Raw genomic sequence first — 26,512 nt, forward strand, 5'->3', positions numbered from 1 at the left:
GGCAACGGGACACGTTGTCGCAGGGGCGGGGCCTGGGTGCCCGGTCACGCCCCCAAGGGCGGACGCGCCCTCTCATTGGCTCGCTCGCCGCTACCGCCCTCCCGCCCGCGCCTAACGCGGCGGGGGCTGTCACGTGACCCGGCGGGGGGCAGCGCGGGAGGAGGGAAGGAGGATCTCGGTGTCCGGCGGGTCCCGGGGATGCGGTGGCGGCTGCTGTGGCTGCTCAGCGCCGCTGCCGGCTGCTGCTGCTGGGGCCCCGCCGCCGGCAAGACGCTGCGGGGCGGCTTCGCCAGCGCCGCCGCCCGCCGGGAGCCGTGGCGGCCCGTGGCGCGCTTCCAGTTCCACGGTGGGTGCCCCGACGGCAGGAGAGCGGGGAAGCGGCTGTGCCGTCCCGAGACGGGGCCGATGGGGAAGGGAGCGGCTGTGCCGTCCCGAGACGGGGCCGATGGGGCAGGGAGCGGCTGGGGCGCGGGGGAACCGCTGGCGGCCGGAGGGGCCGGGAGGTGGGGAACCAGGTCAGCCCCGCAGCTCTCCGTCTTTCCCTACTTTTCTCCCTCGCTACCTCCTTCCCTCTTTTCCTCCAATCTACTCCGATCCGCTGTCCGGGCAGCGCCGGAGCGGGGCCGGGGATCCCGGCCAGCAGCAGGACGCGGCCGGAGCGCGGCGGGCGACCCCAGGCGCTGGATGCAGGAGTTGGCAGCAGCCCCGGCCTGTGGGTCACGGAGGGGAGCGGGGCTATGCCTCCCTTCGTGTCCCGAAGCCTGGTGCGGAGACGCCTGGCCGAGTGTCCGGCAGAGAGAGGCTCTGTTCTCACTGCGGCACGCGTCGCTCCTTCCCTCTTGGAACTCCACCAAATGGCAGCGGTGCTTCACGTCGCTGTGCCCCATCGCTGTGTGGTCTTGGTGACACCGCGCATTAGGATGTAAAATTCTCACCTGGTTATTCCCAATGGCTTTTTTTTCTCGTGTTACTAACTCCTTGTTAGTACTGATTTCTGACTATTAGTCAGTAATTACTTAGTAATAATTCCTGACCACTATCCTGCTGAAAGAGAGTTCTAGCAGTGGTCCACTGTGCTTGCTAAAGAAGTTTTACTTTGCAGAAAGACACGTGTGTAACCGTGACAAGTGCCGTGTACAGCAAGGCTGTGCTGGTCAGCGTGCTTTTCCTATATGCTCAGCAGTCCCATTGAGCTTCAGGGCAGAACAATTCTGTGGAGTGTTTCAAAATCTAACGGGATGCAGGAAAACGTGACATAAGCAAAATAGAGTTGGAGCGTGACCTTCCAGCACGGAATGGGAAATGATAGATAGGGTGGAGCTAGCTTATGAAGTGACTTGAAAGCAGTTAATTATCACTGTCCTAGAAGATAATTGTAGAAGTGTTTAGATCTGAAGGGAAAAAGTGCACTGTTTAAATCTGAGAAAAGACTGTTAAGATTCAAGGTCAGTGGTGTAGGTGTTCAGATATAATTCTATAAATTGATGTTGCGTATTTGCATAGAAATACTCCTCTTTCTGCATGAATACCAACAACTATTTTGGGTCTTAGTGAAGCTTTTTTTAGAGCCTTCTGTTAGTATTTCAAAATCTTAGCTAGACTGTAGTTCATACAACACTTTACAGATCCCAGGAGATCACCTTATTTGGGGGTTTTTGCAGGACCTGTCTTGCAACTGGTTCTGATCAGGCAAACCTTCCTTATCTGAAGGTGGTAGTACTCTATTGATTCACATCTATCTGGTGCCTCCATTAGGGGTGAAAAAAAGGTTGCTCTGACAGATATAAAACCACTCAAGGCTTGCTTGCATTTGTATGGAATTCGTGCTCTTGGGGTACCAATTGATTTTTCTTGTACACTAAATTCTACCTTTTAATTTAGGATACTCTTTGGTTAAAGAAGTCTATGGCAATATATGAAAGAAATTTTGAAGACAAGTTTGAGGATGTGGAGTTACTCAGACAAGATAAATTTTGTCAAATGAGCTAGTTCTAAAATGACTAAAATATTTCTGTGTGTCAAGATGCAGACTGTAGTGTCAGAAGAAGGGGGAATGGTTTCAGACTGAAAGAGAGTAGGTTTAGATTAGCTATTAGGAAAAAAATTTACTGTGAGGGAGGTGAGGCACTGGAATGGGTTGCCTGGAGATGTTGTGGACGTCCCATCCCTGGAAGTGCTTAAGGACAGGCTGGATGGGGCTTTGAGCTATCTGGCCTAGTGGAAAGTGTCCCTGTCCATGGTAGGGGTTTTGGAAACCAGGTGGTCTTTCAGGTCCCATCAGTCCAGGCCATTCTGCCATTCTATGATTCTACAGGTAGACTGACACATTAGAGCACACTTGTGAAGTTTGATTTTCTTTGCATCAGTTTGACATGTGTTATCTATACTTAAGTATTTTAGCTCTAATCCATCCATAACATCAAAGTCCATTCACATAAGTTCTTCTAGTTTTAGACTTAAGAGCTACCCTGTGATGCTCATAGTCATGCCACTAAGGTCATAAAGTACTAGACTTTGAACTAGTTATTGAGACTATTGAGGCACTGTCTTTAACTTAAAAAAATAAAATTTGGGATGGGAGGGAGGAAGGGAAAGAATGTTATCTGGAAGTCTGTTTTAAAAAAGAGAGGGGTGGGAAGGCTGTTTGTAGCAGAGAGGGTTAATGACACTTGGGCTGCAGTGAAGGTTTGTTTAAGTACCATCACAGAGAATTGTGCATGCACTGGTTTCTTAATGAGATATATAGAAATTGTTTCTGAAAGACCATAAATACTTTTATTAGGAAGTAGTAGTAAAAATTTAAGAGTAATGTGAAGCTGTAGTGCAGCTACTTATAAAAAAATCTGTGCTGCGCTATCTTTTTGCTTGTAACTGACATCAAAACAGAGTAGTTGATTTTATTTTTTAAATATCAAGGTGACCATGCTCTTCTGTGTGTCAGAATCAAGAATATAGCAGTAGCTGTGGCAAAAGCAGCTAGACTTCACCTCTTTCAAGCACAGGAATGGCAGAAGCTGGAGGAGAGTATCCAAGATCACAGCTGTACAGAGAAGTTCTCTAAAGCTCAGCTGACAAGTGAGTTACTGCTTTTTTTCTCCTTACAGAATTACTGGTGTATTTAGAACTCTGTTAAGTTATCTGTGTATTTAGAATATTCATTTCAGTGAATTTGAGCTTTGCATCAGCTAGGACTTTGGCCTTCTGCAATTAAAAACCACTACAAGGAAATAAAATTTCTTTCTTTGTATCACTTCAGAAGACTTTGCAAGTTATGTGCGCTGGAAAATGAAATCCATGACAAACAGTGGCTTTAGTGGAAACAGACAAACTTTATGACCAGTTCTAGTTCATGCTTTCACATGTTCACAACTCAGAAAGGGTACATGCTTGGCTGAAGTTTTGATTTAGTCATTCAGTACAGAGATTTTTTTTTTTTAACTCCACTCAGATCTCAAATTTTCTGTAACATAGATTATCTTGGGTATATGAGAGAATTTACAAAGAGTACCATTGTACTATGAAACTGAAGAAGTAAAGAATCTGTTTGGGACAGTCAAATGTACAGTTTGAATTGTGACTTTCATTGCAGTGAAATGAAAAAAAAAATTAGAGGCAAACTGATGGAACCTGCTGCAGTTACCTCTAAACTTCTGAAGCAAATGCTTGTAAGGTGAGAGTGTGTAGCCCAAGTACAAAGTAAAAGGGTAATTTTGTACTGCAAACCTTCTATTTCACCACCTCATAATAAGTCTTTCTTTTCTGCAATAATTACTCTGTGTCATGCTGCCTTACTTTATAACTTGCCCCTATTATAACTTAATGCTGTTTCACCCTTTACTTTTGTAATTTGATACTCTTCATTGAATCTCACATTCAAGTGTTTTTAACATCTGAGCTGAGAGTTATACCAGTATAGAATATGTAGGTTGTCTTTTTGTCTCTTGTTTTCAAAGGAACATTTCTCACTTGTCAGGAGGCTCCTGTTCTCCGGTTCCATGGAAATGGCATTTTTCAAAGCGGAAAAAAACAAAAATAAAATTATATTTTCATGAGAGCACAAATCTGTCATGCTTTGATGTACAAAACAAGTTGGAAAAATTTTAATACAATATCAAAGATGAGCTAATCAGGATAAAGCTTGAGTACCCATCTAAATGTGAAAGAACAGTAAAACACAGAAGCATTGAGTTATGTAACTAGAAGACAGACTGAAATAATTTTTGCACCATTTGTTGATCGTAATGGTACTTAAAGCATAAATTTTCCTTTAAGAAATTAAATAAGTATTAGAAGCTTCATTCATATCTATTTTAAATGACTACAGCTTCTCTTTTAAATACATTTTCTTTGTGCAGTCAAAATCCCTAGAGTAACACATTGATCTCCTGTAACATTTGTCATAATGGAATCTTACACAGATGTCACTTTTAGGGATGTGGTTTCCTTACACTTCATCAGAGCTGCACAAAAGTGCTGCTGGAATAACTAGCAGTTGGTCTGTCGTCCCTGACTGTCCCAGCAGTGTACTCACTGTTTTCTGCTCTGTTTAGGAGTTGCATCTCTTTGCTGATCTTGGGCAAAATCGATTACTTTTCTGCCTGTGAGTCAGTTTACAGATTTGACAGGAAACTGATTAAACACATTCTGTGTGATCCTTACTCTTGGTGCAAATAACGCAGTGTCAGAACTCAGTTGAGTGTGGGCATGGGGAGTAAAGCTGCTCCTGTCAGTCACTATTTGCCTTTCATTTGGGCTCAGCACCATATGAAATACTGGTTTGCGTGTCGTCCGAGTCTGTACCTCATGGCAATTGCTGCAAAGACACATATAGTACAATTTCTTGTGGATTCTGATGTTGTTCAGTTCATACCTTAAGAGAACAGAAAATAACTTCTTGTAGTTGAAACAAGTTTATTTGAATTACATAGAAGTTTTTCACAGGTAGGCTTCAAGTTAGAAATTAGTTATAAATTATGTCTACAAAATACTTAGGGAAAATGTGTTTGTATGTTTGCAGCTTTTTCATTTAAAAAGGCCTTCCACAAAAGAAACGTGTTTTGTGGGGTTTTTATGAAATTTTTCTTTTTCTTCATCCTTAGCCATTGTAATCTTTAACTGTTAAGGTGAATTCATCTGATATTGTTATTTCTCCTTCAGAGAGATGGTTGAGCTGATTAGCACTCAAGTTCAGAAGACAATGTAACAATGCTAACAATTCTTGCAGTTTCAGCCAAACATAGCCACAGGTTTCATTTGCATCAAGTGTTTGTTTTGAAGAGACTGTGCTTGGTTAACTGTTGTTTTTAGGCAAAAATAGTGGTAAGATAGCGAGCAGATGATACATGAGTATCTTACATAGTTGTTTTTAAATGTAATCTGATTTGAAATATGCATTTTGATTACATAATGGTTTCAGCCCTTAACTGTCAATTGAAATTCAGTATGCTACAGTTTGGGGAAGGTCCTGTGAAATAATACTGATTTGCACCTTTAAAGCATGCATGCTATTGTTTACTGAGCTCACATGCTCAGTAAACAAACATGTTCCTGTTTGGTGCTCTAAATCTCTTTGAAAACAGAGTGAAATAAATTTCACAAAGGTATTTTTATGCTGCAGAAGTACCTGGTGGGTTGTACAGAATAGCTAATCATCTCAATACTGAACTAAAGGATGGAAATGTGCTAAGCAGAGGAAACACAGTTTGCACTTTCTGGCTTCTGGAAGAAAGGAGCCCTCCCAGCAGAGCTAAGAGCTGAGAGGTGGGATGCAGTGTCCTCACCAACCCTTGCCTGCACCTGTTTGAAAACAAAAGATGAAGTTGGACGTCTGGTCTCTGGTGTTATGGATAGCTTTCAAAACTAAGTCTGTTTTCTGCTGTGTACAGTTTATAACCTGTTTATGATGCTGTGGATTTAAGTTTTATCGTCATGCAAAGATGTGTTTTCTAAAACCAAACTAATCAAGTATTTACTCCTATTTTTGTTTTTTCTTTTGTTTTGTTTTGTTTTCTTCTAAAGTGACTGTGAACCACACAGAGCAAAATCTGACAGTGTCCCAGATTCCTTATCCGGAAACATGGTATGTGTTTTATGTAGACAAGTTTACCTGCGAGGAGAATTATTCTGAATCCGAGGATATTCAGTTTGAAATGGTCTTACTAAACCCAGATGCAGAAGGGAATCCATTAGATCACTTTAGCGCAGGGGAATCTGGTAAGATTTTTTTCCTTAAAATTAGATTTGTAAGTTAAGGATCTGATTACTCACATCAGTGCTTACTGTGCTTGGAAAAGTATGGGGAATGGATAGCAGAGCCTCTTATATTTCATATTCTGTTTTCGTACAAAGAGTAAACTTGAGTTCATTTCCTGTCATCACAGAAAAATCCTTTCCTTTGCCTAGACGGACTTTCCAAAACTTGCCTAACTAGAAGTGTAGATGCCCAAGGAAAGTCAGTGTTAAAATCTTTGCTGATAGGTATTTTGAACATGTTGAAATTGTAATCTTCCACTCGAATGTGGACTTAATACCTGATTTTAATTAATTAGTGAAATTCCTTAGCTGTGTGAAACTTGATTCTGTGCAACACGCGTACATGCACAATAAAACATTTTGCCAGTACAATTTCAGTTCAATGCTTAGATCTTTATAAGTGCCTTAGTCACAGGCTGTAGATTAGGTTTGTCAGGCCGGATTTTGTCATAATTAGGAAATGTAATTTTAAGTCTTTAAACATCCAAAGAAAAATATCAAGACATTTTAAGAAACGCCTACATAAAATTGTATGCTTTGGACAATCCAGCCTAATGTGTTCTTTGTTGCAATGAGTAGCATCACTGCTCTGGGAGGCCTCATCAGCATGTCACTCACCTGGGTCTGTTGTGAGGGAAGGGGCCTGTAGGCTTAGTCTGCCTTCCTACAAAGAGTGAACCTACATACCCAGGGTGAGCCTAATTGCTGTGCCCAGAATCAAATGCCCTGCTGTCACTCTTGGTCTCAAAAGGATGTAGAGGGAACAAAGGCAGCTCACTTTTTGAAAGGAAGGAAATACTCACTGGAACATTTAGCAGAATCTGCAAGAAAGTAACACGTTAATAATCTGGATTTCAAGGTTCATGATCAGACTTAATCTCTCTCTTTAACTTTATGCTACAAATTGTCAGCTTTTATTTGGTGAATTTGGTCTTCAAAAGTGAATTCTAGGTTAATGTACTTACTGTCAAAGAGGAGTAATAGCTAAAGGAGTAATTGCTAAATCAAGGGGCAAAGCAGCTACAAGGCATCATATGGCCCACTGCAGTGGTGTAGAGACCTCCTAGAGGCATCTTGGTTCTGTATTGATTTTGTAGGAAGACTGAGTACTTGGAAGCAGAACTCTGAACAGCTGACATGCTGGGTAAGGAGGTGTGTAAATGTGCTGGATGCATGTACTTAGATCTAACAAGTAGGAAGCGAGGTGAGCTGTACATGCCATGTCTTCCAGAGTTGCAGAGGAACACCTCTGTTGATTCAGAATTAAAACCTGCATTATTGCCATGAATCCTGAAGTTACATGCACTGGTCTGCTTTCAAAGAGCTGAGGAGAATTTCGTCTCTCTCTCATTCTCTCTCCTTTTTAATTTGATGTTTAATGCATCTTTGGGAAATAGTCTTTGCCATTTTTCCATAGAAACTTAGAACAAGAGGGTATCAGAGAGAAGATCCAGCTTCATTTCTTGCATCTTTCATGCGGGCAACTAATAATTACATAGTTACAGAAGGTTTTAGTTAGGTCATCCTTCACTTGAGTTACTTTAAGGCTGTGGCCTGGCACAGGACATCTCAAACATTAAATTAATAATAAGGAGAGCATAGGAAAGAACTTGAGGCTGTCACCTTGTGATTAAGATGTTTGCCTTGAGAGATGAGGAGGCCTGACTTCTGATCCCTGGCAAGTAATGTTATTTTGTATGGTAGGGGTCTTCTACATAAGGTACGGTGTCAGTAGAATCTAGGATTTCTAAAGGCAGCTGAACAGGTAGACAGTGTTTTAAAGAGCTTTGAAGTTAGGTATTTCAAATAATGTTTTATTTTGTCTGTCAACTAGGTTCCTTGAAAGTCAGGAAACTTAGAGAAAACAGGTTGAAAATTACACTTTTCTGTATTTTTTATAGTTGGTTTTTAGTGCAGCTTTCTCCTAAACCCTTTTGGTCTCAAACCAATAATCTACACTCTGTCTGTGGTTGGAAGGAACTTTCTGTCATAAATTTGCTTAGTGTTTGTTAAAAGCTAGTTGATTTTCCTAAAGAGTTTTCTAAGGGTTCTCACTCATTGTGGTGAGAAATAACTCTATCAAAGTCCTTGCTAACTTCAGTGGCTATCTTTTGAAGCAGAAAGAAAGAAGAAAGATTTGATCTGAACCACATATTTTTGTCATTCATAAATCATGCTTTTGTATCAGTGTACAAGACAAGCAGAGTGGCATGGAATTTTTTAAGACTCTTTATTACCTTACACTCTTTTATCTCCCATTTTGCTGTGTGTATGTCCAAAATGCTTAATTTCAGTTGAAGAAGTTATAATGCTAGCTACTATTCAGAACTCATCCAGTTCTAATGTTTTTCAGCTCAGCTATTGAAATGTGTATACTTGCTCTTCCCAGTCTCTGGGTGGAGCTGGCTGGAAGCTTTTTAACAGAGTTATTTTGCTGCTGGAGAGAAAGCATTTTTTAGAATCTGATTCTGTGGGCACCAGTAGATTTCAAGGAAGGTTGGAGAAAGAAAACGTAAAGTTTTCTGTGAAAAATGTTTGTTTACTCGTTTTTGCTTATATCTCACTGGCTTTGACCCTTTGGGAGCTCCTGATGGGTTGCAAAGCTTATGGACAAGAGAAAAGATTTCCATGATCGAGGTCTTAAGGGGAGCTTAACTTAAAAGACTACTGCCAGACTGAAAATTAGAGGACTTCTGTTTTATAAATAATCTAAAAAAACTTTGGGATTTTTTTAAAGACAAGTGCAAAAACCCACATGCTAAAAACTAATTACCATTTTCTGTGCTACTTTTCTTTATCTATAAGTTTCCGGACTTGATCAACTGTGCTTCTTGAGCTGCTTTATGCAGAGGAAGAGTGACACCCAGTGGTTAAAAAGATTAAATAGAAGTCTGTTCTGGGTTTCTCTCACCTCAGATTGTGCCTTTACAAAATGAAACAAAGAAACAAGGGGAGCTAAAATTAGTCCTTTAATAAATATATTTCTGACTGATCAAACGGGCTACAATTATTTTGTGTATATCAAGGAACTGTGTGCCACTTTACACTAGTTTGGTAATTGCTGCAAACCTCTCTGCTCAGAAAAGGTATTGTTGAATAAAAAAATATTTTGTCAGATCAAATAATAATTGGTTCTCTGATAAAGTTCATCGATTTTCTTGGATAAAATTTACTAGAATTTAGACATTTTGTCTGTACTACCATTTTTGGGTAACAGTTGCTAGGTATTTCCCAATGATTATATTAAAAAACCCCGCTGTTTTGTTTTAGTTATTTGCTGCTAATAGCAATGTTTCTTCATAAAAACCAAGCTGTATTTCTTTTTTTTTCCACAGGATTACATGAATTCTTTTTCCTGCTTGTCCTAGCATACTTCTTAAGTGCTTGCATATATGCACAATCCCTATGGCAAACAATTAGGAAGCGTGGACCTATGCATGGTGTATTAAAGGTGTTGACAATTGCGTTACTGTTGCAGGCTGGTTCAGCTTTTGCCAACTACCTGCATTTCTCAAGGTACCTTTGCTCCTTTTTTGCTTTCAGTCTTTAGATTTGAAGAACAATGTGTTGTAAAGATCAGTACATGATTTTGCCTAGGATGGATTGCAGCAAAACATAGGACTGACCTTTGAATTGCATCATTGCCTAAATGTACTTCTAAGAGAGAAGACCCATTTAAGACACACCTACTTAAAAATACAATCTTTTTATTTTTTCAGTTATTCTAGAGATGGGATAGGCGCTCCTTTTATGGGAAGTCTGGCAGAATGTGAGTATGCTTGTGTCCTGTTTCTTACATATTCCTACCCGTGAATCTGTATAATACATTAGCAAATGCTGTTGCTGAACTGTACTATGATCTTGGATCACATAATTGGATTTCTAATATAAAATACTATAAATTGCTCCTCCAGAAAAAAAAGGGTTTAGATGTTTACAGTAACTGTATTTGAAGTTATACAACTGTGATATTGTTTAGGATTTTTCAAAGGATTTTTTTGTCTCAAGATTCCTTGCTACAGACACTTAGACATGCCTGTCACCTGAGTAAATCTTTCAATACATTGAAGAGTTTTGTGGAGTTGCATCTAGAAAGCCAAGCTTTTTAGGAAACTTAATCATGTTTTATAGAGTTTGTCATTTCACTAACAAATTTAACAATTTTTAAATGAAAACATATTTTACAGAACATATTTTATGATTAGTGTGATACAAAAAGTGCTTATGTGAAGGTTCGATGCTAACAAAACATTTTTCTCCACTCTGTATAGATATTCTGAGTTCTCACTGGAACTAAATTCCTATTGCATCCCTTTCCAAAGTGCACTAACTTAATCATGTTCCATTCTTCAGGGTTAAGCATTGTTGTTGGGTAGTTTGGGGGTTTTTTTCTGCATTTCACATTTGAAGGATTGGGGGTTCTTTCCAAGCAAATTCCTTTTGACTGGTTTGAAGCACCCCAAGAAAGTAGTACTTTGGTAGTGCTGGGGAGTAACAGCCTATATAGAGAAGTATTTCCCTTTTAGAGCTCGTTTAGAAGGCTGCAGTTGGAATTATCAGCCTCTTGATGGCACCTGGCACCACAATAATTGCCTTTTCCTTGTTTTAACCATTTGAGCTGGCAGCTCCTTGCAACCTCTCCAGCAGCTGTATTATTAAATGCTCCTTCTCGTCTCATGAAAGTAAATGAAATGGAGAATATAGAGGTAGTCATAACTCCTCCCCAGTGTTAACTATCCAGCCAGAACTTCAGAGACAGTAGCTGCATGTTAGATTTTTTTTTGTGTATGTGTTGTAGTCAAAAGCCCACTTTTATTTAGATAAAACAAAAGTTATAATTAATATTATTTTTGAATCAATTCAGGTAAGAAAGTTTTCCTCTCTTACTGTCTCTGAAGTTGGTGGTTTCCAAAACAGTAAAAGAGCAGAAGTAGTAGAAATGTGGAAAGCTTCAGTGGCAATTCCAGTTCTGAAGAAGGGCTCATGGCAAGTAATATAGTTTGAAGGTGGAAGGTGATACCATTTTTCCTATATGGCAACAGAAATCTGAGTTAAAATTAAATGTTAAAATTTTTATTAATCGCAGTGTGTCCAGAATATCTTTCTAAAAACCTGTTCGGGTACTATCTCCAGCAATTACTCTTTTCCTGATATGATTTAGTCTTTACCACGTATAAAGACCTGATCCTCAGTCTAATTAACCACCTAAGCTAATTACATAAATTACACAAGTAATGTTGGCACTCAGAAACATTGCAAGTGGTGGTGTTCTAACTTTTGGTAAGAATGAAATGTGAAAAGTCAAAGACTTAATATCTGTTAAATAGTCAAAAAAGATGAATTGTGATGAAATCAGACAATTATGCTATCAGCTCGGTAACATGACTTTAACGCTGCCCCTGAATACTGTGGGATTATTGTAACTTTTAAAATTTTTCTCACCCTTGTTCCTTTTTAGCAAGTTGTATGGGATGTCAAAGATGAAAGCTGGCTGTGGATTTTTGTCTTACACAAATTTATCTGGGAATCCACTTGAATTGTTACCACACTGAAGCAGAGCAGTATCTATATCCAAGAGATGATTGAGAGATGAGGTCTGGCTATACCTTATAGGGCAGGTTATCTTAAGGAGTGACAGAAAATAAAATGCTCCCTAGAACACACAGATTTATTAGTCATTTTTCTAGTTTGGATTTGTGACACTGGTTTGGTATGCCTTTGGTTGATGTAACAATTCTTTTTCTAGTGAGTACTGTCTCTCCAGAGGTAGCATTGGAAAATAATTCCATGATCGTTTTTTTTTTTTTCCAAAATCAGTGCTGGTTCATTTTATTAAAGAATGATCAAGTTTGTATTTACTAAAAGCTCTTGACAGATCTTAAACAGTAAAGGTGTCTTAACACATTAAGAAGCATTTAAGCATATAACCTCTGAGAATACCAAGCATATCCCAGGAATTACATTTTGAAGTCTCTTGTATCCCTGTTTTGCTAGTATTGCTGAGTATCAGGGAAATATGGTAGATGATCTTCTTTTGACACACTTCCCTTGTATCCATATTAATTTCTGTATAATGGCAACATTTTCTGTGCCAGTATTTTTAGTAGATGTGGTATTTATCTTTTCTAATACACTCCGGTTGTATAAAAGTAGAGCTTAATTTTTTTTGTGACAGAAATATTATTCTTGTACCTGATAGTGTAAATGAAAATTACAAATAAAGAACAAATTTAATAGAACTAAAATACTAATGAAGTGAAAAAGAAGGCATTGCTGTGTGTAGTGCCCAATCTCTAGTTTCTGAACCAAATTTACAGTTTATATAGTGTAAGAATCAATTTTTTTTATATCTCTGCTACGCCAGTACGAGTCAGATCCCAGCACCAACTTTAAAATTGTTCATTAAGTCAAAAACTTACCAGTCTAAAGCTAACAATCACCCAGAAAGAAATTGTCAGGTTTTTCTACTGTTAGTAGTGCTGCAGCAAGGCTACAAATAAAGACTTTAATATATTCTAGCTTAAAGTCTTCTTTATTCTGATGCAGCTTCAAACACAAGTTTGAGACACTGATTAAGAATGTAACTTTATGGAGTATGTGTTAATTGCTCCCTAACAGAGGTAAAAATGGATATAACAAAATGAGGCAAAGTTACTTTGCATTTAATGAAATGAAATGCAGACAAGTTGTTGATCTAAATGAAGTTTGTGTTACGGTTATTCATTATATTTTCCCCTTTAAGTATCTCAGAGTGGAATTTGTCCTAAATATTTGTGCTTTCTTCTGGAAGCTACTACATCCTTAAGACAAAGTGCAATTAATTTAAAGTACAATGTAACTATCTGATTTTTGAACAAAAGTTCTTCAGAGCAAAGAAAGGAGTTCATTTAATCATGCTTCATATTTGCACTATGATTAACATCCATATGATTTTAGTTCTTTAGCATTTATAAGTCTGTTTATGCAGATGCACTCCTGAGCCCAGACTACTCTGACACAAGAGTGGGATTTAGAAAGATGTGGCACTGTGCCTGTGTTCTTGCAGAATTGCAGCATAACTGGGGGAAAGCTGGTGGTGATCTGTTTGGTCACTGAAAACTCCACAAAATAGCCACATTTTGTGGCAAAGCAACCTCAGCTGATCTAACTCATCAAACTTAAAAGGTGATACAGAGGCATAAGCATCCATTCATAGTTTGTGGGTATATAGAACATTTCTCTTTGCTATAGGAAAAAAAAACCAAAACTTTTTTTGTTGTAATTTTATTCATTTTTTCCTTTGTTTTCAATAGTGTGTGACATAGTCTCACAGATACAAATGCTGTATTTATTATTGAGTCTGTGTATGGGTTGGACAATAGGCAGAATGAAGAAATCTCATGGCAGACCTCTTCAGTGGGATTCCAGTCCAACATCTACTGGCATTGCTGTAGTAGTTGTTGTTACACAGGTTTGTATTTCATATTCATTCTTACACTGAAGTGTATGGTTGCTATTAAGTATGACAGAACTGTGAACCAAATAATTTCAATATTTTAATTTTATGAGGGAGGGAGTATCAAGACTGGAAAAAAGCCCACAGCATAATGTGCACCCAGTATGTCTAATAGGTAACACCACCTTCTCTTTACTTCAACAATTTAAGGTGTAGCTCCACAGTATGTTTTTGTCTAGCAATAAAACCACGTAAGAAGTTCCCACAGTTTTCCAAACTCCTGGTTGTGCCAATTGTTTGTAGCATTATACTGTGAACCAGATTAGTGGAACAATCTAGACTGAAAAAAATTGTAAAAAAATATTTTTTATTCATTTTGTTGATCTGATTTGTAATGTGGTCCTATAAATAGTTGTTATCAGTACAACTGAGGCGTTGTGAACTACATTATGCAGGTTGACAACCAGAAGCATGGGAGGGAAGACAAGAAAAGCTGCTGTGACAAATTCTTTGTCATGAAAAAAAGGAAATCATCACTGCCCTCCTTTTGGAAGCACTCAAATAGAATGTCTAATGGTCCTTTCAATCAATATAAGGGAATTCTTGAAAGGTTCATGTGCAGGATTGGTCTTGCAAATATACAAATGGTCTGACACATAATTTCATTCAAATATTTTCCATTAGTATAAATTAGAAAGTTAAGTAAACCAGTAACTTAAAAGTAAATTGTAATGGAAATCATTCAGCCCTGGTGGTGCCTTTTGTAAACAAATTTTTTTAAATCACATCATAAAGACAAGAGAATCTGAAAACCATTGAGAAAGAGAAGAGCAGGGAGAAACTGGAGACAGTAATGAGGAAGAGATTATACTGAAGATTTTTGTGTCATTTGGGTAGTATCTGTAATTAGTGCTGCTTCTAAACTAAATAAGTGGACTTGTAGAACATTAAGAGTAGCTGGGAGCTGACATTTCTTGCTAATTAAGAATATAAACCAAAGGTTGTTAAGGTCAATGGGACTGTTGAGATTTAAAGATGGGTGTCAAAGTAAGGTGGAATGAGTCTATCTAGCACCAGAAGTTTTACATGCTGGTGGTAAAGAAGACTTCTAAAGTATTTAATTTCATTCATGCCTCTGCGCTTGTGCATATGTATGGGTGTGTTAGTACTCTGCCACTTGAGACTGGAAAGTTTTTTGTTGTTGTTTCCTTTTCCTATACACAGAAAAGGCACTCAGTATAATCAGCTTGGTTTTATTTTGGTTGTTACTTATGGTAAAAGTGGGGCAGGCATCATACATATCTGCTGCTTCCCCCAAGACTGGTCCATTACACATCTTTTGGCTCTTGGAGCAGCACTGGAGCATAAGCACAATGTTGTCCATCTTACTTCTCGCCAGTAAGGCACAGCTCTACCACATCTCCTCCTGGTACCATTGGGAATGTCAGGTTCAGCAGGAATCTTGTAGGAACAGAAAATTGATATTGGAATATATCATTGCCTGGGTGGTTTTGCACCCCCATATCAGTGTCTGCTGTATCCAGCAAAAGTTCCCTCACACCAAGAGTATCCCTGCCCTTCTGGAGAGGATATTTTCCACCTCATGGTTCAGTACGAAATACACCTTCTGCCGGATTTGTTCTCCTGAATAGAGAGTGCACGTGTTGAGCTCAGGGGAGCAGGATTTAGACTGTTATCACCTCTGTTGAAGGTGGTGAGTTCAAGAGTTCATCTGTGGATTAGTCAGTTGTTCACTGGTCTGTCTAGATTGACATGGGTGTTTGACCTGCTGTAATCAATCAATGGGCACTTTTAATGACTAAAAACCTAGAATAACCTTCTTCCTGTTCTGATCTTTCCCAGAGTTTCTTATGGGAGAGCCATCTTCCTCCTGTGCCAGAGATTGGATAGACTTGATGTGGATAATCAGAGATGTTCTGAGGACTTGCTGTAGGGGCTGCTGGAAACCATGTGCGTTACCCTAATGCAGCAGATAGCAATTGCACCATGTTAGTTTTATTGACATTCTCCTGTACCTGTCCTCATCTCATTTTCAGGGAAGTAAAGAAAGTGGACAGCCTGAGAAAACATGTTACTCTTAAATGCAGTTTTGACTGGCAAACTGTCTTAGCCTGTTTGCCTACTACTAGTTCAGATTACTCAGCAAATTTTTAGTGGTTTTTCTCCTCTTTGTACTGATGCTATGGATTTTTTCTTTTTGTTTTTGCACAAGCACTAGCAATTTCTTGGGCTATGTTTATGGGTTACCTTCAGTGTAGGGTGGACAGATCCTTCTAGTCAGCCAATGTCTTGTAGTCTTCACAGCTGCAGAGAGGTAACATCTCAAAAGAGGGACAAGTCTGCCATTTAACATCTCCCTTGCCTTAACTTGTTCTTTATTTCAGCCACAGAACAAAAGATTCCCAGGCTGCTGTGCATTCATTAGAAATTCCACTTTCTGCTGCTGAGGCACAAACCTTGTGCAGAACTTTATTGATGGCAGGCCCTTCCCATCACATAGACCTGAGCAGTTTCAGCTTTCAGGGCTGACCAGACTGGAGGCAGTGATTCTGGAAAGATAGCTGATTGCTCTGAACCTGATCAAAATGACATAGAATCTTACTGCGTTAGACATCGTCCTACATGGGTTCTTAGGTGTGCTCAGAATGAGCTCTACCTCTGGCCTTAGATCTAAACCCTTTTTTGCTGTACTGGCATTGTGTGACATCAGATACCTGAGAACTAGACATGGTTAGAAACAGCTTGTTTGCCTTGCTGCTACTTCTAATTTCTGTTTTGCTTCCCCCTTCCCCTTGCCTCTCAGGGGTGATCTGTCCCATGAGAACCTGTCTTTGCTGGAGATTGATATGTTATCTTCGCTTGTCATAAATTCAGTGTAGGCATAGTGAAGGGAAGGAGGAGTTCTACCATAATTGTTTCCTCATGACATAAAGGAAGAGTGTCTGGTTCTTCTTCATATGGATGTGGAGGTTCAGCTTGTATATCTGGAACATCAGGATGATATCCATGGCCATCATTCCTCTAGTATTTGAAGAGGAAGGCCAGTACTGGACAGTGGTTGGTGTCCACTGTGAGCCAGCATAGGTCAGGTTTATGTACAGGTAAAGTCAGGAATTTTGAACAGTGTATTATGTAAACAAGGAGATGGTCATTCTGTTTCACCTTATGAAGAAGCAGTTGGACATAGCTAGTGTGAGTCACGTCTTTAGCTACCTCTCTCATCGAGTTCTTTTGTCTACAAACTAAGCACAGTTGTTCTTCTGGATAACAATTAGAATTGTCCCCCCCAATTTCTTCTCAGAGCTCAAACATAGTTCTGCTCACTGCCAACAAAAGATGTCTCTGATGTCTACTTCAGCAGGTTGGTGTCTGGTGTTTTTCAGTTTTTTCCTGATGTTGCAGCTAAGTGAGCTGATACTTGCCTTTCTGTGGTCAAGGTAAGGGACTTCAGAGTTCCTTGACCTTGATTTCTCAACCAAATTTTAATTTTTTTTTTTTTATTTCACAACTAAAGGGATTTAAACTTCACCATCGTGCTTGTCTATGAAAGCTCTTCTTCATTGAGAACAGATTGCCTAATCCATTTTTACCTAGAAACACTCAATCTCACAGATTTCTCTTTTATTGGATCCTGCTGTTCCCAGATGAGTGAGAATAGCCCCAGCTCACAGTAAGGGCAATGATACCTTCACCTTGTCCGTGTTAACACTGTGTTGCCCCGACAGTTCCATCTCTGCCTCTAACATCTCTGCCTTCTGCTTATTTTGGAATAATCTAATGAACCTGAAGGAAACTGGACTTCTGTGATCTCACATTCCTGTCACCACAGCCTTTGATCAACTGATGTTGTGTTGTTTACACTCTTTAAAGGGCTAGTCCAGGACATACTCTGCTGTCAGACACTATTATCCTATGTGGATTTGGGCTTTGTTCTCATGATTCCTTTACTCCAGCTCTTTGTCATCTTCTCATGAAAGTGGCTTCCTTTGCTGTTACTCTTGGTGTAGACTAAGGAAAATTTAGGCCTTCATGAGCTCTGGTTTTTAAGGTAAGGTAGATCCCAGGGATATTTTCTTCTTAGAGCAGTATCACACTTCTGTCTCCATCAGCCTATATGGCTTCGCCCCAGAAGCTTGCTTGAGTCAGGAAGATTCTGTATATAGGTTCAGGGGTCTTTCATTTTCTCAAGCAGAATATGTACAGTCCAGGTAAGTTAAATACTTTTGCTGTTCCCAAATGTAAATATCAAAAAGGAAAATGCTCACAAGACTGCAGTGATTCTGTAACTGGTAGAACCCTTGTTTGTTGTCTGAGCATGTTCTAACTGGACTGAAATAACTTCTGTGATAGGAATTCATCAATTTCATGCCAAAACTAGTGCTGTAGACACAATGTTACCAAGCACTGTGCTGTATCTCAGGGATTCAGGAGCAGTTTAGTCTTAGTCCTTGACAGAATTCTCAGTCAAGTAATTTGATCATTTGAAGATGTTTGCTTGAAATTACTCAGTTTCCGAGCATTATGGTGAGAGCATTTAAAGCCTGTTGGTCAGATTGTTTGCTAGTAATCCGTGATGTTGAAGACGCGCATACTTTACATCTGTCCCTCTCCCATCCTTCCATTTTCCATCCACGTAGTTCAGGAGTGACTGAAATGACAGCAGCTGTGAAATGACAGGGCTGTGTCCTCCCCTAGGTAAGGGAGGGAGAAAGTACAAGAGTACTCTGGGGATACTCTAAGCAAAAATTATTTGAATACTCGACTGATGACACTCAAGGACACCCATCTTTGGAAGGCACAGGTGGATTACACATTTTTAAGAAGTTAATATTAGTAACCTTTTTGTCTTTATGTAGTGAGAAAGCCTTTGAATGTGTTCAGAAAGGAATCTGACTAATTTATATTTCTAAATTGAGCCATACAATGTCTGCTTCTGAAGGCCTTCAGAGCTACTTCACTCATAAATCAAATTTGCCTACTTTTCTTCAGAAAACCTGCTTTATTATGCACCTGAAGCCTCAGTGCAAGTTAGATATGTGCACTAGGTGGACTGGATTCCAGTGTATATTCAAGTTCTGAAATGCCATTCAGCTGCTACATGATGCTCAGAGAGTCTAAACTTTATGTATATTCTAATTTATAATGTTAGCATTCCCAAAGTCTTGAAAAGGTGTTCTTCAGCAAGACACGTTTTTTTATGCAACTGGTTGGCGCCTGCCTTCTTCACAACTAAGATTCAGAAACTAGGCACTTGTTAGTCTATTTTTCCTTGGAGAATATCAATATTGTTTCTCACAGTGTTCCTACGAAATTGGATTCTGCAGCAGACAGATACAACACTGGGAGTTAAGGAGGGGCTTCCTATCTTATATGTAGTTGTCTGTTGGCTAGAGTGTTTGGCCAGATGTTGGAATGGCATTTGGAACCTGTGACACTCCCTTTCCTAGACCCTAGGAGGTTTCTGAGCCAGGTGCTTGCAGAGTCAGGCTCGCTCACAGTTTCTGACCTAGCTGCTGTTGAATTCTTTTCTCCACAATGGCACAGCTTCAATAGAAGGGGTGGAGAGTGGCCCACCCAAGAACACCCTATAGCCTGGCAGTTGCAGCACTCTCCAAGGAGGTGGGAGATGTGAATTGGATATCCTGTAGGCAAAGAAGGGAATTGTGGGAGATCCAAGTTCAACCTGGGTGAATGCTTGAGCCTTAAGGCTATTGTATAAAAGGGGCAGCAGCACCACCCTCTTACTTCCCCATCTTTGAAAAGAAAAGTGAATCTTGTTAGGATTTTGAAAGAAAAGGCGTAGTCGCCTGCCTTTGAAACAAGCTTTACAGGTTGTGGATCACAAGTGAAAGGAGACACCTCCCTGTAGCTCTGTGAAAGCGTTTCAGTGGTCTTCCTGCAGAGTAGGACGAGTGTTCAGGTGATTATTTTAGATTTTTTTCTAAGGTGCTACATGTCCTCTACCCAAATTAGAGGAAACTAACTTGTCAAGGTTTCTGAAAGTTACAGAATCCAAGAAGTGAGACTATGTTCACGCCAGTTGCAATTGGAGTAATAGGTCACACCAAAAAGCATTTCAGACTAGAGTTTGTTGGGATTTTTTGCTTAGCGTGGCAGTGGCTGACTAGTGGAGCATTACCAGATAACTTAATCTGTGATGGGAAGGTTGAGATTTAGTGTAACCTGGTTTACTGTAAGTGTACTTTGCTGTTGTTCTTTTTCAGAGCTTTTTGTTAATTTGGGAGCAGTTTGAAGATACAAATCACCACAGCTACCATTCGCACCGTGGCTTGGCGAGCGGGCTGCTCATTGGCCTCAGAGTCTGCCTAGCTCTGTCGCTGGCTGCTGGGCTCTACCAGATTATCACGGTGGAGAGAAGCACGCTGAAAAGGGAGTTCTATACCACCTTTGCCAAAGTATGGGTTACATCAAGCAAACTGATCCCTTCTTCTGTAAATATAATTGTGGCATGCAGTTGACTGAAGCACTAAACTCTTTTCTTGCGTAACAAAGTTAAAGTGTCTGATTTGATTACATTGCACCCTGTCATCATACTCTGAGTAGTCATTTTAATTTGACAAGGAGTATAGAGCTTTTTAAAACAGAAATCCCACCTTTCATTGTGTGGTTTTCGTTATGTTGATTGAAAATTAAACAATGGGTTCATAAAATAGACAGAAATGTAAATGTAGTTCCTGTAACTGTCATCTCTTTCTTCTAAGCTGGCATGTAGTCATTTTACAACTTACACTCATCTTCTTTTTTAGGCCTGCATTCTCTGGTTTTTGTGCCACCCATGTCTTGCAACCATTGCTGTAATATTCAGAGAATATCAAAGAGAAAAGGTATGTACAGGCAAGATAAAAGAGATGAAATTTGAATAGTAGTTGTTCTTCATGTTTAATGTTTGTTAGCAAACTCATGCTCTTAGGCTGTTAATCTTATGACCCCAAAGCAACTTGAAAAGTCTTAGTCACACAGCTCTCATTGATGCTAACGTGAGTCATATTTTACAAAGGCATACAGGGCTCGAATCATCTAAGGGTAATCATTTCTAGGTTAAGGGAGGGAGAGGGAGAGATTGTTAAGTCAAAGGAAAATGTGGAGGGGGTGTTTTGTTTTATTGTTTGCTTGTTTGCTTTTAATTAAAAACACCTTGGGGATTCTTTTAACAAAGGGAGTAGAAAGATAAATCAGTGGATTTTTTTTGTTGTTTGCTTTTTAGTCTTCATCCTTTAAAAGCTTTATGTGGCTAAATAGGTCAGAGAACCTGTAGCTGAACTGTGTTCTTTAGATCAAGAAGTCTGTCCAAATATGTTGTTTGGTTTGTAAGCTCCAAACAGTTAAAAACAAAGGTGGACTACTGAGTTTCTTGGTTGCTTAAACATACTGGGAACTGGAGAACTCCATGCATGGAGCCTGCCATGTTCAGATGGAGTGCACCACTATTCTCAGGTGCATTCTTAGGGTTTGCTGCTTTTCTTTATGCTTGTAACCGTCTGTGCATTTGTATGCAAATATATTCATAAATTGAGCTTTTATTTGTGTAGAGGACATGTAAGGGAAAGCAAAAGGTTTTATTAAATAGATATAATCAATTAAATACTGGTTTTGATTTACAGAAAAAAAAAAGGAAATCTAGGCAGAAAAAGATTTATTTCTCCAGAGTTACTAATGAAGAGATTTTTTGTTTTGCTTGATGAAAACATCCCTAGTGCAGGAGGACAGTCTCTAGAGATGGGATCAGTAAAGTAGTATTTTTGCAGTATTTTGAGCTTACTGAAGGAAGACTACAATTGCTCTACTCTTGCATTTGAGCAAGTTTAACCATTATGTGCAGCTGCAGTTCCTACACTATGATAATTCAGCTGTGTTTGCTTCTTCAAATACACTTCAATACAATAAAGAAATGCATGATCAATAAATACCATATTTATTTAAGAAAAAACATGTATTTTAAAAGACTGCCTGTACATAAACTGAAGAGTTGTGCTTTCTCAGAAACAATTGTTACACCTTTAGGCATTTGATAAATACAGCCATACACAGCTTTTACAGATTAAGAGTCTTGAACTGAAAGAGGTCTGACTAAGTGAGATTGATAAATCACTATTCTCAGCTCCATGACTGTTCTAGTGCAAAGTGTTTCTGAGCTTGCTTTTTTTTTTTTTTTACCCCCACTCTGTTTGTTGTAAGAATAGAATATCTAAACATCACCTCTGCTTGTGAAACTGCATGGGTGGTGAATTGCAAGTCTGAAATTCCCCAGAACAGAGACTGCCAGAAGGGTTATGTGACTTGCCCAGGGCTATCTACTGGTTTAAAAACACCCAGGTGTGAGAGCCTGATTCCTGGACTTAAGATGCATGTTCAAATCTTTTGTAACTGCAGCAGTATTAAAAGGTTTAAAGTTAAACCTCAAGCACTCATGCTAATCGAAATTTATTGTGGCTTGTCTGGTGAGAGGTTTTTTTTGACTTACTATTTCTTTTTCTCTCTTTTCTTGTCTCTAGATTATTACCATAGGTGTTATCCTCTGTCAGTGCATCTCCATGGTTATCCTCTACAGACTTTTTCTATCTCATAGTCTATATTGGGAAGTATCTTCACTGTCATCAGTGACATTGCCACTAACAGTATCCTCTGGACATAAAAATCGACATCACTTCTGAGATGTTTAGGAAGAATACATTATGTAATAAATGTGCAATAATGACTTAAATATACAGGTATTTTTGTCACAAGTGTATGATACATTGGTTTCACTGGAAAACTGAGTGATGATATCAGAGCACTTCACAGACGTTTGGTCCGACAAGATTCCTAGATTAATGTGTTAAAAGTATTGTGGAGTATATTAATCCATAATTTGAATAGTTTTATAGGTATTGTTTAACAAGTGGTGCTGAGCTGTATCACAGAAGAGTACAATGAATCTTTTCTCTCCCATTCACAGACACCAAAAATGCCCTTACTTCGTGTCAATACTAGGTTTGAAGGTCTTATAAAATGCAGTTCTTAAAACATCTACATGCTCAAACAAGTTTAAAATAGGCCAGTTGTGAAATTGGTGTGATGCATAACGATGAGTACGAGGGCTTTTTTATTTTCATGCTTTAGAGAAAATGCATTTTATGTATTGGTATAAAAGATGGGGAAAGAAAGGAGGGAGAATAGTCTAGAAGACATATGTGAAATGTTCACAACTGACTGCAAGAAACGTTCCTTCATCATAGGTGTAAAATAAAAGCCTTTTTTGCATCTAATGTTCATACTGGTTAAAATTCTAATGGGAATGTAAATAGGGTTAATATCTGTCTTTTTAAAAAAAAAAAAGTAAATGTAACCAAAAATTTCCAGTAATCAAGGTCTAAACTGTTTTTGAGGCTTAGAATACATACCAACATAAAGGTAATTAAAACAGCAGCCTTGCATCTTTTAAAAGAGGAAAAAAAAAGGCAAAGAAAATGGAATGGGTGATGTGGTACTAGAATTTTAATCCTGATATAATTCATTTCTGTTACATTGAGGATTCAATCATAATTAAGCCATATACACAGATTAAATTAACAGAAGCATTTCAAATAAATGTTGGTTTCAGTCATCAACTACCCATGAATTCCTGCCCAAGGATACTTAATCAGGATTAAATTTTCTATGAATAATTGAAAAACAAAATACTCACTGGATTTGTTATAATCCATGTTGGCACTGGGTTCTAAGTAGTTGCCATCTTCCATCCATTGTAATAAAGCCATTCTATTTTGTGATGCCCTAGCATTCAGAAAGCCAGTGTAAATATATACTTTATTGAAGTGCCTATTTATAGAGTATGATTAAATCATGCTGACTTTTTTTTTTTCTTTCATAATAAGAACATACCTATTGCCATTGTGAGTGAAATTTTTCTTTTTGGATTTAGCTTTGTTTAGACTTCATAGGTGTGTGTTTCTGAACAAAATGGATTTTATTTTCTGGTAAATCAGTGTTTGCTTCTTCTTAACAGTGTGTATTTGATTATGTCTCTGTGAAAATGTGAAGACCAGTGTTCCAGTTTTAAAATAGCCCTAACTTTTCCATTTATGTTTCCCTCAGTTGTGAGCATAGTTGAAACATAAGTCTGTTCCATTTTAGTTTAGAGGCAAAACTAGACATTTGCCTTTGACTAAGGCAAAATGGCAACATGACAAAGTTGCTCATTAAATCATCTCCTTTCTTATTGTTTGTAATTCAGATCAAGAATGGCAGGTTGAGGCTGGAAAAGATGAGATATTATGATTTCACACAATCTTCAGAATGATTAAAAGATTAATTATTACATTCCTCTGATAACCACACAAAAATATTATTGGTTAAAACTTCAGTCTTTATTTCCCTGCTTATCTCTGTACTTTTCATCTTCTCAAGAAAAAAGCATCCTGTTTTTGATAAGTCTCCAATAGTGTAGTAAGAGTTCTATCTGTCCTCATGTATAAGACTTCAAATTCACACATAAAATAGAATTTTCTGATAGACACAAGTACTACTTTACAGTTTATGATCCATCGTGATAAAAGTTTTAATCTATGCAAAAAAACCTCTACGTGACTTTCAGAAGAGGTGCTGCATTTGTTTTATTCTCCAGAAGTACTGTCTTACTTCCTGTAGTTCTGCCTTGACTTGGTCAGTATTACGATACCATTTACCTTATTTTCACTTTTTATAAATATACCCCACAACAAGCTGTGGTTCATTAGTGTCAGCATGAAACATGAGGTGGTGTCTTCTACATCTTTCCCACGTTGCCCTCTAAGTCAACAGGTAACATTAGCTTCTTAGTTTGGCACTGGATCCAGTTACTTGAAAATAAATTTTAATTTTGCTATTAATGTAACTATAGCAATTAAGTTTCACTTTCTCAGGGTAAGTGGTACAAAGGGTCTCTTAGCAGGTGCCCAGGTCTCTTAGCACTGTAGCAGTACGTCACTATGACTGCAGTAATACTCAGTTATTGGTGCAGGATAGCTTGGAAAGGAGAGGGAGTCTTCAAGTATGACTAATGGACAGAGCTTCATACTTAACCTGTACTGTGTGTTGAAACTTACTGCCTCTGGATCATGCCTGAGGAGTGGTTCAAGTATGTAGAAGTCTCTCTCTTCTTTCTAATTTAGTGAGAACAGCTGATAAGACCTTGCTTTTTTCATGCTTATCCACACTGTTACCCATTCTATCAATTTGATTTCATAACTTCATCTTGAAAAAATAGCTTCCAGCCTGCTTCCAGTTGTCTTCAATCCATGCATCCCAACTTGAAAACTATACTTCTAAAATGTGCTTTCTGTCACCAAAAAAAAGAAAAAAATTTAGCTTGCTCTCACAAACTGGGGCTTTTGCACACATCAGCAGAACTAGTGCTGCGCCCTACATCAGGTGTGCATTAGGTGACAGCAGTGCACAGAAGCACTCCTCCAGTGCCCCCGTAGCCCCAGTGTGTACAGGGTGCAGGTTTGTGCCTGCAGAGAGCTGCCACGCACCTGGGGAATTTTTGGGGACAGCTTCAGCAGTTCCAGGCTCCCTGACACCTCACTGCTGCAAGAAGCCGAAGCAGGGTTCCCCTGAAGGCAGTACTGTCGAGGTCAGAGGATGACATCTCATCTGAGAGTTTCTGTGCATCATGCAGTTCTGTTTTAAATAAAGTTGGGGTTACCGTGTCTGCTCATTCTATTGCCTCTGTGTTTTAGTTCTCACAAAGTATGAGTGTATTGACAAGACTGCAAACTGAAGTTGGTTGTGCTCTGACAAAATCTATGTGAGAAAGGGCATCACCTGGCCAGCCATCACCTTTTCTGCTGGCACAGATTCCAGTTTGCATCAGTTATGGTTTGTAGGTTGGGAGGGAGGATCTCAGTTCAGTAGACAAAAGGATGGGATCACCAACTTGGTCTGCAAGACCCTCCCTGCCCCCCCACAAGCTGTCGGAAAGGATCCTGCATTGCTCCTGACCAGCAATGTGGAGTCTGGAGCAGTTCTGGGGCTCATCACAAGTCGTCTCAGCTATTCATTCCCCTTACATGTAGACTGTGTTTATTGTATATTTACTTAAAGTGCTTCAGGTAGGAAAATGAATATTTACAATTAAATATGTTAATGGAGGTGGAAAGACCTGATTGGAAAAATACCAAGTTTCTAATACATATTACAATACTAAGACCTCCCACACAAGACAAACATTTATAGCCAGATCTAAATGAATATTCCTTTCTGGTTCCTATGCCAGTGGAAAGCTGTGGAAGTATCAAAATCTTTCTGTTTGCATCTCAATCCTCTACAGAACTGGAAGAATGCTTTATTTGATTTGGCTTTAGTTTATTCTGTGCAATGTTCTGCCTCTAATTGATAGAATAAGTGTTTATGGGGCTGGCCAATGCTGATGTTAAGCTGTACCTTTTAACTCTTTGTTTGACTATGCAGTGTACAAAAAGCAGGTTCTCCTTGTAATGTCAAACATTAAAAGAGAAAGTATTAAGCCAGTTTTCAGAGAATCCTTCTTTTCTAGCTGCACTGGTCTTACCAGGCTGTGAATTTCCAGTGAACACTAAGTTCCGATTCCGGTTTTCCTTAAACCATTATTTTCTGCAAATCTATTTCCTGCCTTGCGAATTCTCTCTCCCACTGTGCTGTCTCTGCCCTCCCCTCTCCCCCTCTCTCATACATATGATTTTGAGTGTAATGGGTGTCATTTCTCTCTCTATCTCTCCATCTGTTCCCACGATCAACACTTGCAGTCCAGCCCCTGCTTTGCATGTAGTATGTGTATTCTCTTTA

At 39.0% G+C, this 26,512-nt stretch overlaps 1 protein-coding gene across 1 annotated transcript; it reads left to right on the top strand.

Annotated features, from left to right (window-relative positions):
* Positions 1–134: 134 nt before the first annotated feature.
* Positions 135–26,213, top strand: GPR180 (G protein-coupled receptor 180). Its single transcript, XM_048295776.1, has 9 exons — positions 135–346; positions 2,917–3,075; positions 6,019–6,213; positions 9,588–9,768; positions 9,972–10,021; positions 13,545–13,702; positions 19,933–20,124; positions 20,476–20,553; positions 22,222–26,213. Exons 1-9 carry the CDS (start codon positions 199–201, stop codon positions 22,378–22,380), a joined length of 1,320 nt encoding a protein of 439 aa, XP_048151733.1. The 5' UTR covers positions 135–198; the 3' UTR covers positions 22,381–26,213.
* The last annotated feature ends 299 nt before the right edge of the window (positions 26,214–26,512 follow it).

The sequence above is a fragment of the Corvus hawaiiensis genome, chromosome 2 (genome assembly GCF_020740725.1).
Source record: "Corvus hawaiiensis isolate bCorHaw1 chromosome 2, bCorHaw1.pri.cur, whole genome shotgun sequence".
NCBI classification, from domain to species: domain Eukaryota; kingdom Metazoa; phylum Chordata; class Aves; order Passeriformes; family Corvidae; genus Corvus; species Corvus hawaiiensis.